The sequence below is a fragment of the Pan troglodytes genome, chromosome 1, assembly GCF_028858775.2.
Source record: "Pan troglodytes isolate AG18354 chromosome 1, NHGRI_mPanTro3-v2.0_pri, whole genome shotgun sequence".
Classification (NCBI taxonomy): Eukaryota; Metazoa; Chordata; class Mammalia; order Primates; family Hominidae; genus Pan; species Pan troglodytes.
The window spans coordinates 182,735,001-182,754,327 of record NC_072398.2 but is presented as its reverse complement, the minus strand read 5'-3'; the positions used below and the strand labels follow the sequence as shown (position 1 = coordinate 182,754,327).

At 50.9% G+C, this 19,327-nt stretch overlaps 1 protein-coding gene across 11 annotated transcripts in view; it reads left to right on the top strand.

The window, feature by feature from the left end:
• Window positions 1–61: 61 nt before the first annotated feature.
• SLC5A9 (solute carrier family 5 member 9) overlaps window positions 62–19,327 on the top strand; it is a 25,663-nt gene continuing 6,397 nt past the window's right edge. Inside the window, exons 1-12 of one of the 11 annotated variants that reach the window (XM_001164090.6) lie at window positions 62–296; window positions 2,122–2,193; window positions 5,904–6,008; window positions 6,349–6,513; window positions 7,651–7,756; window positions 8,596–8,676; window positions 8,997–9,202; window positions 9,418–9,553; window positions 10,679–10,786; window positions 12,753–12,903; window positions 14,704–14,872; window positions 16,347–16,562. In XM_001164090.6, coding sequence (XP_001164090.2) covers window positions 135–296; window positions 2,122–2,193; window positions 5,904–6,008; window positions 6,349–6,513; window positions 7,651–7,756; window positions 8,596–8,676; window positions 8,997–9,202; window positions 9,418–9,553; window positions 10,679–10,786; window positions 12,753–12,903; window positions 14,704–14,872; window positions 16,347–16,562 — 1,677 coding nt within the window. In that variant the 5' untranslated portion in view covers window positions 62–134. Of the gene's footprint in view, window positions 297–2,120; window positions 2,194–4,860; window positions 6,514–7,577; window positions 7,757–8,516; window positions 8,677–8,996; window positions 9,203–9,417; window positions 9,554–10,678; window positions 10,787–12,752; window positions 13,050–14,703; window positions 14,873–15,686; window positions 16,563–19,327 lie in introns of those variants that run through there. The other 10 variants (XM_009457254.4, XM_009457243.4, XM_009457225.4 and 7 more) reach the window with 10 other exon arrangements.

Sequence of the window (19,327 nt, the reverse complement as noted above, 5' to 3'; positions counted from 1 at the left end):
CAGGACTGTATGTGCCAGCAGGGCTCAGAGTTTTCTCACCAACTAATGGTGCTTGGGGCAGTTTAATCATTAAAGGAAAGGAATGAAGCCAGGAGCGCCTCAAAGTCCAGCCTGCTGTTGACCAACACTAACAGATGAGCAAGGAGCTGGCAGCAATGGGGCCTGGAGCTTCAGGGGACGGGGTCAGGACTGAGACAGCTCCACATATAGCACTGGACTCCAGAGTTGGTCTGCACGCCTACGACATCAGCGTGGTGGTCATCTACTTTGTCTTCGTCATTGCTGTGGGGATCTGGGTAAGTGGGCCCTGAGGCTGGGGCTAGCAGGGGAGGTAGTAGTGGTCTCTCAGCTTGGGTGGGGCTGTGGAGCTGGGGCAGGGCTAGGCAGAAAGAAGCAGATCATAGAACCATGTGGCTGAGAAGGAAGGGCCTTCAGGAATCAGGCTCCCGATCTCCTCATTTTTAGAAGGGCAGAGAGGGGTGTGGCTGGTCTAAGGTCACACAGAGAGTCAGAGGCAGACCAGGCCCCCGACTCCTGACTCCTCTCTGAGCACCTGCTGCCTTTGGCCCCAACCATCCCTGGTTGCCCTGAGCCTCACTCCTTCCTTCTTCCCACCCCAAGGCCCCCAACTCTGAGAACTTTTGACCCCTGGCCCTACCTCAGTCCTGCATTCGTTAGCATCTTGGCTAAGGTGATTTCTAAATGAGAAGGGGCTCATGTGCTCTCAGGGAAGTGTGCCAGGCTTATTCCAAGGTTCCTCTGTTCTCCATTGTTCCCAGGAGCCTCAGTGCTAGAGGCAGGGGCCAGGCTTCGGGGTCAGGGAAACCTGAGTTCAGGTCCCAGCTGCAACAATGAGAGCCTCATGTCCCTGGGAACATATGAGGCCTATCAGCTTTCTCAGGTGAACAATGAGAATAAGGACTACGCTGTGATCATTCAGCAACAGGACATACTGCAGCACCTGGCACGGTGCCTGGTGCCCGATCAGCAGGCAATAAATGGCTGCTATTATCACCACACGTTCTGCAGAAGTGTGAGCACCTTTAGACTCTGCTGTGATTCAAGTCCCAGATGGTCACTTCCTAGGCTGTGGCCAGGTCAGAGACCCTCTCTGAGCCTCAGTTTTCTCATCTATAAAGGGGGGTGAACAGTCCCTGCCTTCTAGTGCTGGTGTGAGGAAGAATTGGGCTAACAGATGATCACTGGCTCCTGGAAGTGGCCAGCCGAGAAAAGCACCAACTCCTCTGTGACTTTGGACAAATTGCTTCCAATGTTGGGCCTCCATTTTCACATCTGTAAAATGGATCTGTTTTGCTCATATGGCCTCCAAGAGGATCAGAGCTGACAAGGGAAATACAAGCAAAAGCTTAACAAGCACAAGGCCCCACACACATTTATCACTCCCTCGTGACTGATTATTTTCCCTTAGGGGAAAGTCAGAGAACTGTTGGCTTTTGCATCTGAATGGCTGCTTCAAGTTCATCCTTCCCTACCCACTGCCCTGCCCTCACCCTGTATCTCCAGAGAATATTCCAACAGGCTGCTAACTGACCACCTACTGGTGTAAGACAGAGAGGTCCTGGATGGGGCTCAGTGGCGTGATCTGATTTCAACCCAGGGCAAGGGAAACTCCAAAACAGTACCCATAACTCTACTCAGGGCTCAAAGTCTCACAGTCAAACTGCAGCCCTCTCTGTCCTCCCGCCTCCAGTGTGGGAGCTCGGCTGGGAGCAGGGAGGGGATCAGCTCAGAGAAAGGGTGAGCACTACACATCTAAGGAGGTGATAACAAATCATACTCTGAAAGCGCACTTTGGGGAGGGAAGGATAAGGGGACAAGAGTGCACAATCAATGGCTTCACACACGTGACATCCGTTACCTCCTTTGCTCTTCGCACTGGCCCTGGGAGATGAATGGCGAGGCTCACAGAGAAAGTGACTCTGCCAAGGTACATAGCTTAGAAACTGTGGAACCAGCCTCAGGCAGCTCTCTTCTGCCTCAGTTTTCACCCTCTGTGTCCCCACAGTGCCTGCACCGAGGGGAAGGAAATCTGCGGGGAGGGGGCAGGGCAGAGGTTCAGAGAGTCTTGAGAAATCCTCATCTCATCTATTTCCTTTCCAGTCGTCCATCCGTGCAAGTCGAGGGACCATTGGCGGCTATTTCCTGGCCGGGAGGTCCATGAGCTGGTGGCCAGTGAGTTGACCCTTCTCAACCACCCCTAGTGCAGAGGCTCCCAACTTTCTTCCTCCCCACTATCCAAGCACTTGTCCCATCTTCTCACACCTGGACCAAGGCAAAGACCTCCCCGTTGTGTTTCCTGACTCTGGGCCCCTTCTCTCCCGCCCAAACCCGCCCCGCAACCTGAGTGGTCCTGCTAGCACGCACCTTGGACAAACATCCCCTGGCCCCTCCTAGGTGTGGCCCTACATCTGGCACTTGACTTGCAGTGATGAATCTGGAATGTCCCTGTCCTAGAGAAGCTCAGAGCTGAGTGGGGCAGATAGATTCATAAACATCATGCGCACTGCTGAGCCAGAGGGAAGCAGGGGGCACTCACCAGAGCTTGGAAGCCCCTGACCACCAGACAGTGGAGTCAGCTAGGGTTAGGAAAGATTTTGGGGGGAAGGTGACACATAAGCTTAATATTGAAGAACAGTTAAGTTAGGGGAATCACAGAGGTAAAATCCCCAGCAATCTCAGGGAATCGATCCCCAAAACTTTGTGAGCCACAGTTTCTCCCATCAAGCCACACCACATTTCTAAGTTAGGGGAATCACAGAGGTAAAATCCCCAAAAACCTCAGGGAATCGATCCCCAAACCTTCGTGAGCCACAATTTCTCCCATCAAGCCACCTCACATTTCTATTGGTCCTCAAAATTAACTTCCTCCTCCTGGAATGGGATGGAGGGAGGAAAGCCCTGCCTCAAAAATTACCAGTAGAGTCATCAGCCCCAGTGGTAGCTGAAGCAGGATACACACCCAGGCATGCAAAACTCACACACGGCATGTGTGCATACCCACTCCCACAGGCACACTCTCACACACTCACACACAACACTCTCACACTCACATACAAAGGCACCCACACATGTTCATACATGCCCGCACTCATACATGCTTGCAAACTCATGCACACAATCATACTCCTATTCTCACACTCACACCTTCTCTCACGCACTCACACACTCTCACTCTCATACACACTGTCACAATCACATACACTCACATGCAGTCTCACACTCATGCTCCTTTACATACTTACACGTGCACACTCAGACTCACACATTCATGCACACTCACACCACCAGCCATCTTCACGCCTCTCCCCACCCTTCTCCTTCTCACCACCTTCCCCACTCTTTAGTGGTCACAGACTCATTAAAGAGTAGCAGAAACACAGGAGGCCTCCAGGGCTCTCTGGAAGGTTTAGGTATCTGGGACAGGAAGAAGTAGGAGCAGGGAGCTCTTGTCTGTCCAGCATGACAGAATCCCCAGGGATGGCGGGGAGCTGGGCCTTGCAGCTCAGGAACAGTGGTGGGGTCACTGGTGCTACAGCCACCTTCTCATCAGGAAAAAGGAAAAACCCTTCAAAATGGCTCTTTTCAGCTAGTGCCCCCCAAATCACAGCCCTGGAAATGAAGGAAAGGAGGAGAAAGAAGCAGGACAGAGCAGGTTCCTCTGACCACTTCAGGAGAAGCCCAGGGGCCCTGCTGATTGTCTGGTCAACCCACAGAGAGCCGAGCTCAGGCCCAACAATTAGTGTGAGGAACCTGAGGCCTCCAAACAAGAGGGAGGCCTTGGCAGGCACTCCCAGGTTCCCACTGCGCCCCAAACACAGAGCAGGCACCCAGTGGGAAAGAGAGGATGTGCTCCCCATCCTCTGGTGGGCCAGGCTGTGAGCTGTGCCTCCTGCACCTGAGACCTGGGTCCTGCCTGAGGCCAGAGTAAGAACCAGCTCTGGGTAGGGAAAGCTCAGTCCCATCAGCACTGCTGGAGTGTTTGTCTGGGCATCTGCCCTGCCCTGAGTCTGTGCCCCATGAACAGTGTGGGGCTTGGGAGGCTGAGAGCAGAAGGTGCAGTCGCCCGTCCTCTTCCAGAGAGGTCTGCATGGTCCTCCTCCCCATGCCTCCCCTGCTGATCTTGTTGATGTCTCCTGGGTTAGGAGCAGGAGAAGTGAGGTTAAAAACCCTGGGCTGGGTTGGGGTGGAGGTGCCTCACTGCTCCAAGAATTGCCTGGGGGAGGCTTCTTCCCCTGAGGTAGGAGGCCTTGGTGTTCTCTGCTCTGACTGGGTGGTTCAGCCCAGCCCTACCAGCACCCTGGGACCACCTGAGAGAGGAAGAGTGAGTGTGTGTGTGAGTGCCTGTGTGAATTTGTTTCCATGTGTGAGTATGTATGCATGTGTGAATGTGGGCACTGTGTGTGTGCATGAGTGTGCTTTGTGTGTGCTTTGTGAATGTGCACGTGTGTGCATACCTGTGCGTGTGAGGGCATATGAGGACATGTGCATGTGTGTGAGTGTATGTGTGCGACTGTGCAAGTGCATGAGTGTGTGTGTGTGTCAGAGTGTGTGTGCGTGTGTGAGTGTGTGTACTGTGCCTGTGTGTGTGTGTGAGTGCATGTGTGTCAGAGTGTGTGTACTGTGCCTGTGTGTGTGATTGCATGTGTGTGCATGTGTGAGTGTGTGTACTGTGCCTGTGTGTGAGTGTACATGTGAGTGTGCATGTGCACATGTCAGAGGCGCTAGCACCAGGGCCTCAGCAATGTCAGGCCCGTTCCTCATTCTGTGCCTTTGCACTGCTTACTGCCTTTGTCTGAATTTCTCAGTGCTTTTCCTCTCCTCTCACTTTCTCTCTCACAGCACCTCCGGAAGAACAGGAAGTTGGGCGGAAGTGAGTCCCACATTGTATAGGTGAAGAAGCTGAGGCGTTGATAGAGGAAGTGATTTTATTGTGGTGACACAGGATACGAAAAGGAACACGGCTCTGCCCCTAGCTGCCCCCAGCTCTCTCCCCGAGGTCTCCTTAAGCCTCCTCCCAGGCTCCAGAGCCCCTTCCTCTCCCCCTTCTCCCCTCCCAGTCAGAGATCCCATCTAATAATAAGAGTGCTCATTGACCAAGTGCTCATTAAGTGGCAAGCACCATTTGTGTAGTGTTACTGGAGCCAGACAGCCAGGGATTGAATTCTCATTTGGTCACTTACTAGTTCTGAGACTTGGGCAAGTTACCTATCTGTGCCTCAGTTCACTCATGGATAAGATGGGGATAAAAGTAGCACTGAGGGTTGTGGTGAGGATTAAATGAGTCCCCATACTCAGAAGGCCAGCTGGTTCCTGGAGATGCTGCACAGGCCCTGACTGCCCTGATCATGCTCACCATCATCACTGCTCTCTACTGCCTCCAAGTGCTTGGCTGCGCCCCTGGAGAACTAACTCAGAGGTCGATCTGGCCTGTGCTCAGTCCCTTGGCTCCTCCCTCTGCCTGGCTCGCCCTGGGGTGGTGGGAGGGCTTTTCCTTCCCTCCTGTGGGACTTCCCTATCCCCTTCAGCTTCCTTTCTTTGGAGGCCCTCAGACCCATGGCCTCAGGGCGGAGGTCCACACTCCCCACTTCCAGGCTTCCTTCCCACTTTCCCTTTTTTCCCACTTCACCATTTACTCACTGGGTGACCTGGAGCCAGCGAATTCATCTTTCCTTACATTAGTTCCTTCCTCTGTAACCTGGGATGACTAATACCCCTCCCTGCGGATATCTATGGAATTAAATGTATTTATGAATGCAGTGCCTGGCATACAGTGGGTACCCAACAAATATCAGCTCCATGCCTCCTCACTACTCATGGTCCTCACTCCAGATTCATTCAGATCACTCCCGACTCCTGACCCTTGATCCAACTGTGCCTTGCAGATTGGAGCATCTCTGATGTCCAGCAATGTGGGCAGTGGCTTGTTCATCGGCCTGGCTGGGACAGGGGCTGCCGGAGGCCTTGCTGTGGGTGGCTTCGAGTGGAACGTAAGGAAGCTGGCCTGGTTTCTCCAGAATACTGAGGGTCTAACCCACCTCTGTCTCTGGCATTAGTGCTGGGAGGATCCTTAGAGATGCCTGGGAGGCTACATGGTGAATCGAGAATCCATTTCACAATCGAGAATCCATTTCACAGATGAGGAAATCAAGGTCTGGAGGAGACAGAGGGATCCATCCAAGGTCACACGGGAGGACTGGGGTCAGGTCCCAGGTCTCTTATTTCTCTGTTCGGGGGCCTCCCACAGCACAGCACTGCCTCTGGGTGGGAAGCCGCCCCTCTGTCTACATCCAGGACCTGGATACCTTCTTCTTCTCCCCACTCTCCCAGGCAACCTGGCTGCTCCTGGCCCTTGGCTGGGTCTTCGTCCCTGTGTACATCGCAGCAGGTGTGGTCACAATGCCACAGTACCTGAAGAAGCGATTTGGGGGCCAGAGGATCCAGGTGTACATGTCTGTCCTGTCTCTCATCCTCTACATCTTCACCAAGATCTCGGTAGGTGTCACTGCAATGTGGTCACTGTGTCTGGAAATGCTAATTAGGGAACTGCTGAGTGCATCACCATGTGCGTGTTGCTGAGGGGAAGCTGACAATCACTGTTGAAAAAAAGGAAGGCAGGACCTATAAACATTTAATGCATGTTCTGCCTCAGCACTGGGGTACTCAGAGATGAATGATAAATGTTTTTGAAGTGAATGACAGCCCCTACACTCAAATAAATCACAATCCAGAGTTCATTCATTTATTTTTTCATTAATGGATTCTTTGTTCATCAACTGTGCATTAGTTGCCTAGATTTTTGGAGTTAGAAAGGTCTTTAGTCCTCCTCTACTGACCTAAAATCAGGAAACAAACCTAGACAGGTCAAATGACTTGCCCAAGCCCACACAGAGGGCTAGCTCTAGAACTGAAGTTGAAGTGTGGCTTCCATGACCCAGTCCAGGCTCCTTCCACTCTGTTATGTTTTAGACCCTGTAACAGGTTCACAAAACAATCATGGAATGGTATCCACAAGCATACACTAAAGGGAACTGAATCACTCCGTTGCCAGGTCTAGGGCTGAAAAACACTTTAAGGCCCTTGTTCCACCCATGTTTGAGAACACCCTAAGTCAGCTTAAGCTCAGGCTATAAGCCCATGTCTGCTAATAAACCCAAGTATGTAGATGACCCAGACCCATGCCTATCTGCACCAGGGCTCCTGCCGCATTGGGTCAGCCATGGGCCACCTGACAGCCAAGCAGGCTCTGCTCTCCCAGGGAGCAGCCAGCAACTCTCCGGTTCTTCCTCTCTTCTCCTAAATGAGCTCTTCTCCAGCCCAGCGCCTTCCTTCACTTCCTCAGCCTTCCACTTCATTCCTCACCACTCCCTTCATGTCCAGCAGACCAGCTACGTGATTAAATTTATCTCAGTTTGGAGGCTTTATACAGTACTTCTCTGCTTTAAAGTCTCCATGGCGCCTCAGTGTCTGTAAGATAAAACCCACACTCCTTAGCATAGCACTTAAAGCTCATTTTCATCATGTGATGAGGGCTGAGGGTGCCTGGTGTTGCTGGGCAGGCAGGTGATGTGTCCATACAACCCTACTGAGGGCCTCGGGTGGTCTGGCCTCTTGGGTCCTGGCTGTCTGCAGACTGACATCTTCTCTGGAGCCCTCTTCATCCAGATGGCATTGGGCTGGAACCTGTACCTCTCCACAGGGATCCTGCTGGTGGTGACTGCCGTCTACACCATTGCAGGTAGGCAGAGGGAAGAGGGCAAGAGGAAAGCTTCTGACTGGCAGAGACCCAGAGAGAAAGACTGAAGGAGAGACAACCAGAGAGAGAGACAGAGTGACAGAAAGCTGATGCTGACAGAGAGAAGGAGAAACAGGAGAGGCAGAGACAGAGGCTGAGACAGAGACGTAGAAGAGAAGAACACAGGGGAACAGAATGACAGACACAGGGACAGAGACCAGGGGGATAAAAAGGGCAGAAATGGGAGGAGGAACAGGTCAGGCAGAGACAGGGAAGGAGAGACAGTAAGAAATACCACAAAAGACTAACTGCCTGGGGAGCAGGGTAGAGAGGAGGACTATGACCCAAGCCAGAGTCACCACAGGCTGCCCCAGGCAGAGACCACAACCCACCTCCTCCAAATCTCCTTGCACAGGGCTGGGCACCCTGGGAGGCCAGCACAGGACAGCCTTACTTATGGTTAAGTTGGGGTCCAGGGACAGGGGGGCATTTAGATGGGCCTTGGGAGGAGAAAGCAGGGAGTATTCCCGGCAGAACTACAAGTCAAGGAATGGACTTGGGATATTAAACAATAACACAAAGCTGTGGTGTGATGGCCACAGTCAGCTGCTGTCAAGACAGAAAGAAGGGACCCCAGCACCTTTGACTGTGACCAGCTGGCATCCTGCCGGGGAGGGAGAGAGGGGAGCACTAGGTGTGGAGAAAGGCAGGTGGCCAGAGTTCCCCTGCTAACAGGGCTCTGTGTCCTCTCTGGTCTCCCCAGTGTGGCCATGCACAGGGCAGGCAGCCAGAGAGGACCCCAAACTGGTGCTGACTGATGAGCCCTCTCCTTGGGTCCCCAGGGGGCCTCACGGCCGTGATCTACACAGACGCTCTGCAGACAGTGATCATGGTAGGGGGAGCCCTGGTCCTCATGTTTCTGGGTAAGGAAGAGACCTAAATATACCCCACCCTCATTATTAAATTCCTCTCTGTCCTGTCTCTGCCACCTCCACAGTTCGATTGAAAGTTTCCAGTGCATAGAGCCATGTGAGCCATGTCCCCTCTCCAGGCTGCGGCTCCCAAAGAGCAGGGTTCTCGCTACTTCAAACCAAGGGTCTTGAGCCCAAGCCCCATCTTCCTCCTTCACCCCCAATCCCCATGCCAGTTCCAACCTGAGGGCCCACATGAGGCTGGGGCTGGGCTTGCTGAGTGACAGGCTCAGTGGGGTTTCAGGGCTGCTTCACTCACTCTCTCCTCACAGGCTTTCAGGACGTGGGCTGGTACCCAGGCCTGGAGCAGCGGTACAGGCAGGCCATCCCTAATGTCACAGTCCCCAACACCACCTGTCACCTCCCACGGCCCGATGCTTTCCACATGCTTCGGGACCCTGTGAGCGGGGACATCCCTTGGCCAGGTCTCATTTTCGGGCTCACAGTGCTGGCCACCTGGTGTTGGTGCACAGACCAGGTAATCCCCCAGCCAGGCTTAGCCCAGCCTGCCAGGAAGTGGGGTGGCTTCCTGCAGAAAAACCCAGTGCCTGGATGCATAGAGGGTTGGACCTTATTCTGGGATTGTGACTGGACTGGAGTAGGGACACAGTCATGCCCAGTGTCAGGGCTCACCTGTGGCTTAGTGAGCCTCTCCTCTACCTGCGCTGCACTCCTCATTTGCTGCCCTTTCAGGTCATTGTGCAGCGGTCTCTCTCGGCCAAGAGTCTGTCTCATGCCAAGGGAGGCTCCGTGCTGGGGGGCTACCTGAAGATCCTCCCCATGTTCTTCATCGTCATGCCTGGCATGATCAGCCGGGCCCTGTTCCCAGGTAAGAATGAGCCTTGCTCTCTGGGTATTGGGATCTGAGGCTTTCAAGGAGTGTCTGGAGAATGGGAATGTGGCCCTGGGCAATGTTAGGCCAGAGCAGGGGTTGGCAAGGTTTGTCTATTAAGAATACATAGCCGGTCATGGTGGCATGCACCCATAGACCCAGCTACTTGGAAGGCTGAGGATCCTGAGTCCAGGAGCTTGAGTCCAGGAGGTTGAGGCTGCAGTGAGCTGTGATTGCCCCACTGCATTCCAGTTTGGGAGACAGAGCAAGAGAAACCCTATTGAAAAGAAAGAAAAGTAAAGAAAAGAGAAGAGAAGAGAAAAGAGGGAGGGAGGGAGGAAGGAAGGAAGGGGAAAGGAAGAAAAGAAGAAAACAAAGAAAGAAAAAGAAAAAGAAAGAAAGGAAGGAAGGAGAAGAAAGGAAGAAAAAGAAAGAAAGAAAAGAAGAAGAAGAAAAGGAGGAGGAGGAGGAAAGAAAAGGAAGGAAGGGGAAGGAAGGAAGGAAGAGAGGGAGGGAGGGAGGGAGGGAAAGGAAAGAAAAAGAAAAAAGAAAAGAAGGCCAGGCATGGTGGCTCACTCCTGTAATCCCAGAACTTTGGGAGGCTGAGATGGGCGAATCATGAGGTCAGGAGTTCGAGACCAGCCTAACCAACATGGTAAAACCCCGTCTCTACTAAAAATACAAAAATTAGCCGGGCGTGGTGGCACATGCCTGTAATCCCAGCTATTCAGGAGGCTGAGGCAGGAGAATCACTTGAACCCAGGAGGTGGAGGTTGTAGTGAGCCAAGATTGCTCCATTGCTCTCTAGCCTGAGCGACAGAGCGTGACTCCATCTCAAAAAAAAAAAAAAAAAAGATAGAAAAGAACACATAATAAGCAGTTTAGGCTTTGCGGGCCAAACATATAATAAGTATTTCAGTAGAAAAAATGTGAATCAGGTAGTAAGTATATGGACGAGAAATTTACCAAAGACCCAGACACCATTTGCCCCCCAACCTTGTAGACATGGGTCCCTGTCAGAGTCTCCAGTGAACGTTATCCTGTAGTTTTGGAAAGCAAATACTAGGCCAACCTGAGAAGGCACGAGATCACGGACTCTAACTGCCATCACTTCTTCCACAGACGAGGTGGGCTGCGTGGACCCTGATGTCTGCCAAAGAATCTGTGGGGCCCGAGTGGGATGTTCCAACATTGCCTACCCCAAGTTGGTCATGGCCCTCATGCCTGTTGGTGAGTCTCTTCTCCCCACCCCACCCTGCACTCTCACCTCCAGCCTCCTCCAATCTCCACTGCCCAGGAGGGAAGGCACTAACATGGATGGGAAGAGGGAAGAAAACTATTCACCTCTGCACCGCCATCCTAACACATACACACACTTTTTACAAGCATTTGTACGTAAGACACCAGCTTTGTGGGCAGGTTCTGGAGATGCAGAGATAAAAGGCAGTCCCCTGCTCAGGCATCATGCGGTCTCCAGGGTACCTGGACTTGCCACAGGCACAATACAGTGGGACCAGTGTGGCGACCCAGTATGGGCTAAGGGAGCCCTAAGAAGGCACCTGACCCAGCTGGAGGATGTCTGGAATGTCTCCCAGAGGGAAGGAAATGGAGCTATTTCCTGAGTTAAATCTTAGGCAGACACAGCCGGAGGAGCATGGGAAATGTCATTCTAGGGATGAGAAGCTGTGCGTGCAAAGGCCCAGGGTGAAGAGAGGGCATGAAGTCTGAACTGAAAGCAGCCCAGTGTGGACGCAAGAGCCAGGAGGAAGGAAGACAACCTTCCTGGTGGGGATGTCACAGCCAAGCCTTGTTCTAGAGCAGAGCGCTGGGACACTGCGGGGTTTTGGTCAGAGAGAGCATGACTGGGTTTGTGTTTTAGCAAGACCAGTCTGTGTGGACAACTCTGTACGAGGCAGGCTTGTGGGTAGGCAGGGAGATTGTCCATGGGGAGTTTGCAGTGGTCCACGTAGGTGGACCAAGTCAGTGGCATCAGAGATGGAGAGAAGGGATTTAAAGATGTTTGTGAGGTTGAATTGACAGGACTTGATTTGAGGGATAATACAGACAGAGAAATCCAAGAAGCCTCCCAGATCTTGGCCTTTAGGTGGTGGGCTTATAATGATATTGAGATTAGGGACATACGAAGAGAGGTGGGATTATGGAGGGCAGCAGAGTAGAGTTATTCCCTCCCTGTGGTAGAAGGAGGAGTGAATCCGGGAAGTAGTGGCCATGGAGGGAGGCCCAGCTAGGACAGAGCTGCCCTGAGGGGCAGGTTGGAGGTAAGCAGGGAGGGGAGCAGAGCAAGGGTCTCAGGTAGCCCTAAGGTCTGCTGTGAGGCTGGAAAGACAATAACTAAAGAGGGGAACAGAAGGCCCCAGAGGGAGATGGGCACCTGAGTTTGGAGCACTTGAGCCTGAGGCACCTGTGACACTTCAGGGGAGAGAGGGGGACATCAGAAGGTGGTTAAATATATGGATTTGGAAGGAAAGAGGACTGAGGTGGCACCAGGGCTGGGATCATCTCCCCAGGGGTGAGCAGCCATATCTCTAGAAGCTTGGTCACTGTCAGAGAAACTTCAGATACCAGTGGGTCCCATCCTCCCTTGTTCAAGTGGAAAAATAGGCCCAGAAATGGCAAGGAGCTAGTCCAAGGATCATACATACAGCTGGTTACTTGCAGAGCCAGGAAATAAGCCCAAAGCTGCTACCTCCCAAGCCAGGGCTTTAGCCCAACACCACCATGTCAATGAAGAAGGTATAGAAACACTAAACAGATCCACCCAATTATTAATAATCACCTTTCTCTTCTCCCCAGCAGCAACCCACTAACCAAGTGTCTACAAGCTGTGAAACCTAGACTGAGATGTCAAAGCTCCAGAGAACCTTAGAGATTACCTAGTCTTACATAACTTAATAGGATAGATGAGGAAACTGAGGCTTAGGGTGGGGGGTGGAGGGACAAATGAGTCACCCAAGGCCACATAGCAAGGCAGGGACAGAGCCTGGGCAGAACCCAGCCTCTAGTTCTGTGGTCTAGGATTTCTTATCTGTGCTGGATGGGAGCCTCATCCAACCCCTTCCCTCTCTCATCCCCACCCCCAGCTCCTGACTCTACAGAATGCTCCAGCAGCCTCTGTGGTCTTGGAAGAGCCGGCCTTAATGGGCCAGCCGTTCACATGAGCCTCGTCTCTCCCCAGGTCTGCGGGGGCTGATGATTGCCGTGATCATGGCCGCTCTCATGAGCTCACTCACCTCCATCTTCAACAGCAGCAGCACCCTGTTCACCATTGACGTGTGGCAGCGCTTCCGCAGGAAGGCAACAGAGCAGGAGCTGATGGTGGTGGGCAGGTGCGCCAGCCCCTCCTTCCCTCCTTCCGAAGTGCCCTCTCCCCTCTGCCCTGCCCTGGGTTACCCTGAACAGACGTGGCTGGGTTGGACCCTGGACTGGCAGCCAGAGTACTGGGTTCAAGCTCCAGCTCTCCACATGATTTCAAGTAAGTCCTTCCTCAACCCTGGACCGCTCCTCCTTTCAGAATAATAGGAAAAAACACCTCTTCCCTGGTAACTTTATCTTGGAATTGATCAACAGGGTTGTCGAGAGATGAAAAAGTACTTAAGAAATGAAAGGTAAACTGTGTAAGTGCAAGGAAAGTTAGCAAGCAGCTCACCCAAGGTATTCCCAACCAACTCTGGATGTTACGCCCGGTTAAAAAAAAATGTTATTAATTTAATCCATCAGATTCACTCTGAACATCTACTATGCATCACATCCCACATGCAGGGGACCCATGGATAGGTCATATGGCCCTGCCCTCAGCGTGCTCACAGTTTATTAAGAAAGGTAGAAACACAGGTAACACAGCAAGGTATTTGCGTCAATGGAGATTTTCATAGGAGGGCTCTCTCCAAATGATGCAGAGCCTTGGACACCAAGCTAAGGAATTTGAACTTTATCTTGTGGCTAACAGTTTTATGCTTTTAAAAGCATAACTTGGTGGCTAAAATTTTTGGTTTTCCATAGGCTGGAGATTTGTAGTTTACATAAGGTTAATGGGCCCTTTTTTAGATCTTTGCTTCATAATCGAAGGTTCCCTAACTTGGATTTCTGGACCAAAGTTCTCCCACTTTGTGGATAGGTACTTGAATTTAGGAAGCTTGCTCTTTCACATCTCCCTGCCTTTGCACTCACGGTTCTTTCCACTAGGATGCCTTCTGCCCAGGGCTGCCTAATGGATTCCTACTGCCTGCTCATCTGTGCACCCCCAGCCCTAGGCAAGGGGACTGGCCATTGCAGGATCTGAGTGCAGGACAGATTGTGCAAAGAGGAGGGGGATGAGCAGCAGGGAAGCTACTTGGGGGGCTGATGCTCTAGTGGAGTCTGAGAGAGGCAAAATGGGAGGAAAAGGAGAGGAGAAGACAGGTATGCAGTGACATGTCAAAAGAAGCATTCCTTATCTGTGCACATGAACTGGTTTTGCTACCATTTCCTCAGTCAGTGAGGTTTGGGCTCTATCTACTGGTCATATGTGTTACTGCACCCACCACATCCAAGAAAAGTTTTTCATCAACTTCACACATCTGCAAAATCATACATGCAGAATGCTTTGGGGACTTAGGTCTGAGCCACAGTTTGTTGAGAGGGAGTCAGGTGAATAAGTGGGATTCTTTCCCAAGATCAATGCCACAGTAAGGGAGAGAGGATCAGCGCCTGGAGGAAGGAGCAGTCCCTGGAAGCTGCAGTCATCCTGGGAAAGAGCTGCCCTACACAGGGCTGGGATGGAAAATAGGAGAAGACATTCTAAGCAGAGACCAGAGGCCTTTGACTGGGGCGGGGGGGTGGGGTGGAATGTATGAATTCCTCCTTGAACAGCAACAGGTGGGTGACATGACCTTGAAGGCGTCTAATATATAAGTGCCACGGAGGCATTAGAATTATAAGGTTCTTCAGTTCCAAAATTCCTATATTCTGGGATTTTAAGACTAAGTTTCTGAATCTTAGTATTTGAGATTCTGGCTGCCAACCTTCTCTGATCTAGTGATTGTGCATTCCCCTCCCTTCTCCCTTCCTGGTTCCTGCGCATCACCTTCACCCCACACCACATCATGCCCACCCGAGTGTGCCTCAGTGCCCTGTGCTCTCTCTGGCAGAGTGTTTGTGGTGTTCCTGGTTGTCATCAGCATCCTCTGGATCCCCATCATCCAAAGCTCCAACAGTGGGCAGCTCTTCGACTACATCCAGGCTGTCACCAGTTACCTGGCCCCACCCATCACCGCTCTCTTCCTGCTGGCCATCTTCTGCAAGAGGGTCACAGAGCCCGTGAGTGCAGTGTACCTGTCTCTCACATACAGCAGAGGGGCTGGAGACCTGGTCTCTCAATCACCTGGTCTCTGTGACCTTGAGAAAATCCACTTCCTCTCTAGGCTTCCATTTTCCTGACCACAGCATCCAGCCTAGATTCATTCATTCACTCAACAAACATTTATCAGTCTTATAATGGCAGCTCCAGGGATGCAGTGGTTTACGAGATTCACATAGATGTGCCATCACTTGGCTGGCAGAGAGATAATTGAATAAACAATAGTTACAGAGTATGCTGGCTGGTGGGAGAGTAAAGGGCACAAGCACCTAACCTATGGGGCTCCTGGGAGGAGTCAGGTAAGACTTCCTGGATGAAGTGACATCTGAGCTGAGGCCTGAAGGATTAATGGGAGGGGGAAGAATGTTCCAGACACAAGGAACAGTGTGTGTGAACGTGCAAGAGAGACTGTAAGATCTCTAGGGTCTGTTCCATGTCTAACAATATAAGGTTCTATGTGTAAGCAAAATAACAGCAATGACAATGATGATGACAAAGTGTGACCTTACAAGGGCTCCTGCACTTGCATTAGTCATGCAGTGCCACTGAAACCTGACAGAATCTGGGAGGAAGCTAGCAGTACCCCAGGGCTGGAGCCTTGGTTACTCCCCAGGATAGCCTAGAAGAGACAGGCTGGCTGTACTTTGAGAAGCTGAGGGATATCATGGACACCACTCCACAAAAATAATGTGAGAGCTCAAGGTCATTGAAAATGAGGTCATGGAACCCCCTCCCTTGATGGTACACCTAAGCAAGTGTCTACTGTCTGCACAGGTCTCATCTCACTGACAACCATGCCGCACAGCAGGACCTGGCTGAACTCTGGGTGTTTCTGCTCATTCCAAAGTTTTTGAAATCAGGATCAGTATCTCCCATACTCTTACATGCTGGGAACAGGTACAGGTTAGGGCCAAATGGAGCTATAAAGAAGAAAGACATGAGAAGTACCAGAGCTTTTCTTAAAAACAACAGCAACTAAAGGAAAGTCTCTATTCTGATTTCTGATTTATTGTAACAGAAGGTTGGGAAGGGGATCCTGGTATTCCCTGATTATTACAAAAGTTTATTCCATTGTAGTTGAATATTAACCATCTGTTAATTAACTTAGTACTGATTTAATTTTATGAATTTTTAAATTACTGCCCCCAATAAGAAAACTCTGAGTCAGCACGGCCGAGTCATTGGTTCAGTCAGTTCACAATGGAGCCAGGATTCAAATCTTAGTCTACCTGACTCTAGAGCCCCTATTCCACTGTGCCTTTAAGTCAAGACGAAGTCTCAGTATTAATGGAGAACTCATTTTCCCATTAGTAGATGGATTTGCCCAACATGGCAATAAACCAGTGGGAGAGAGATTTGGGGAGAGAGTAGTTTTACCTTCCTAGGGTCTCCCACCTGGATCTCACCTCAGCTCTTGTCTGCCCTCTCTCACAGGGAGCTTTCTGGGGCCTCGTGTTTGGCCTGGGAGTGGGGCTTCTGCGCATGATCCTGGAGTTCTCATACCCAGCGCCAGCCTGTGGGGAGGTGGACCGGAGGCCAGCAGTGCTGAAGGACTTCCACTACCTGTACTTTGCAATCCTCCTCTGCGGGCTCACTGCCATCGTCATTGTCATTGTCAGCCTCTGTACAACTCCCATCCCTGAGGAACAGGCAAGTGTTGTGCTCATACTGAGGCCCTCCAGAAATGCTCTCCCTTCCCCCATAGCCTAGAATTCCACTGCTGACTTTTACTCTGTTGGGTTATGGTCTCCCCTGTGGCCACACAGATGTCCTTGGGAGGGAAAGTGCCTTGGGCTATGAATTCCCCATTGAAAAGTAATTCATTCAACTTGAAAATTACTCAGTGAGTACTTACTATGTGCTAGGCACTGTGCTGGGCTTACAAAGATGAATGGTCCCTGCCAGAGACTATCCTCAGGGAGAAACAGACGCTGACACAAGCTATCACTATACAAAGAGAAAGTGCAGAAGGACCAAGCTCAACCAGAGGGGCCAAGAACAGAGGGAGAGGCAGTCACCTCCTGGGGGCCCAGGGAGGGCACACTGATGAGGACACTTTGAATTAGACCCTGAAGAATGAATAGAGAATTTTTGAGTGGGCAAGAAACAAATACAAGAGAAAAGAAACAGAGAGCTTACTAGGTGAAGAACTCAAATTGAAATCTTCCCCTGTCACAAGCAACGGCCCTTGAACACTTACAGCCTAGAGCTAGGGCTGCTGAAATAAAAGACCACCGATTGGGTGACTTAAGCAACAGAATGTATGATTTCACAGTTCCAGAAGCGAGAAGTCTGAGATCAAGGTGTCTGCAGCGTTGGTTTCTTCCAAGGTTTTTCTCTGTGGCTTGTAAAAGACTGTCTTCTCCTCTTTGTCTTTACACGGTCTTCCCCTATGCCTGCCTGTGACTGAATCTCCTCTTCTTTTAAGTCATAATGGATTGGTGACCTCATTTAACCTTAATTTTCTGTAAAGACCCCATCTCCAAATATAGTCACATTCTGAGGTACTGGCGGTTAGGACTTCGACACAGAAATTTTGGGAGGACACAATTCAGCCCATAACAGAGCCCATGCTGGAAGACAGTCCCTGAAACACTGAGTGGACATCATGGATAATACTCTTTTGATGGATGGTGCTTTAGAGTTTGCAAGATGACTTTATACCCTTGGTTTCACTGATTCCTACAAAAAAGCAGGGCCTTTCCAGGCTGACTTCTCCAGTGGCTCACACCAGAAATGGGCCCCTTTTCCTGCCGAATCCTCAACCTCTTCTCCATTGCCTGTTTCCTCACTCTTCTTCCCGAAGTCTTCCCCAGTTGAAAATCCTTCCCTGAATCCTGTTATCCTCTAGTTCCTGCTGCCTCCCTCTCCTCCCTTCAACAGCAGACTTTTGCAAAGAATGGTTTCCTTTCCCAGCCTCCACTTCCCACCTCTTGTCTGCTTCTCAACCCGCTGCTGTCTGACTGTTGTCCCCAACATTCTGCTGAAATCGCTTTCACTGAAGTCACTGATAACATCTTATTGCTAAAATCAAAGGTCATGTTCCTGTCTTTAAGTGAATTCCCAAGAGAACTGGACACTACTGACCACTTCCTGTACCCCGAAGACCTCTTTTCTGTTCACTTCCATGAAATATTTCTCCCCTAGGTTTTGTTTTTTTGTTGTTTGTTTTGCCTACCCTTCCAATCACTCTTTTGACTTCTTCACAGGCTTCTCTGTCTGCTCCTGAAATATCAGTGTTCCTTAGGAACCCATTTGTGGCCTATAACCTGTCTCACCCTACAACACCCCTGGGCTATAAATTCAACAACTTTCTATATAAAGGTGACCCTCAATTCTCTATCTACAGCCAAAACCCCTCTCCCAAGATTCAAACCCCAAAATCCAACTGTACCCTCGTGACATAAAGAGACACAGTCCATATTGTATTTGTGACACCCATTAGAAGTATTAGGTAAGGTTTATTGAGAGATACTTACAAGCAAGGAAGCTTCCCAGGCTCTCATGATCCCAGAGAGATGCATGCTTGGGCCCAGCACAGTGGAAAGTAAGAAGTTGGGAGCAGGATAAGGGATACCCAGCTCAACATGCACTAGAAAGCTGCCTTAGAGCTCAGGCAGTGGTGAGTCCAACATCACTGATATAAGGCAGAGAACTGCTGTGTTTTAGTTTACTGAGCCACCAAAAAGGAGAAGAGAGAAAGCCACCAGGGCCATCCAAGGAAGTAAGTTTCATTTCTCCTCACCTGAACATCTCCACTTGGAGGACCTGCAGACTCCTGAAGCACATCATCATATTTGTGTGTGTACATGTTCTCTCTCTCTCTCTCTCTCTTTCTCTATCTCTTTCTCTCTATCTCTATCCCTTCTTTCACCAGCACTAATACCCACTCCTTGTCCTGTGTTCTCTATTCCTGGGAAAGGCACCACTACATGTCTGGTCACCCAAGGCAGGAACCCTGGAGCCATATTAGCCTCTCCCATGTCCCTCACCTGGCTCTTTCAGTCAGTCATGGTGTCCTGATTTCACCTCCTTTACCCATTTCCTCAGGTGCCCATTATTTTTGGCTTCACTTTTACAACATCCTCCAGGCTGGACCCCTTTCAATTCACTCCAAGAGAACTTTGAAGATCCCGGCACTTAGAGTCTATCTGCTGCTTAAAGTCTGCAGTGACTCTCCATTGCCTACAGGGTTTTTGTTCTTTAAGCTACGACTCCTCAGCCTGACCTTTGAAGACTTGTTCTCAAGTGCCTGCCTCCCTGTCCAGCCTCATTTGCCTCAGTCTGTAAAATCCATGAGGACAGGGCCCAGGTGTGTTTCAGGTCTGTATTCCAGCACCTAGCACAAGCCTGGGGTAGAGCACCTGGCGTAGAGCAGGAAGTGCTCATATTTGAAGAAAGAGGAAGTCAGGGCT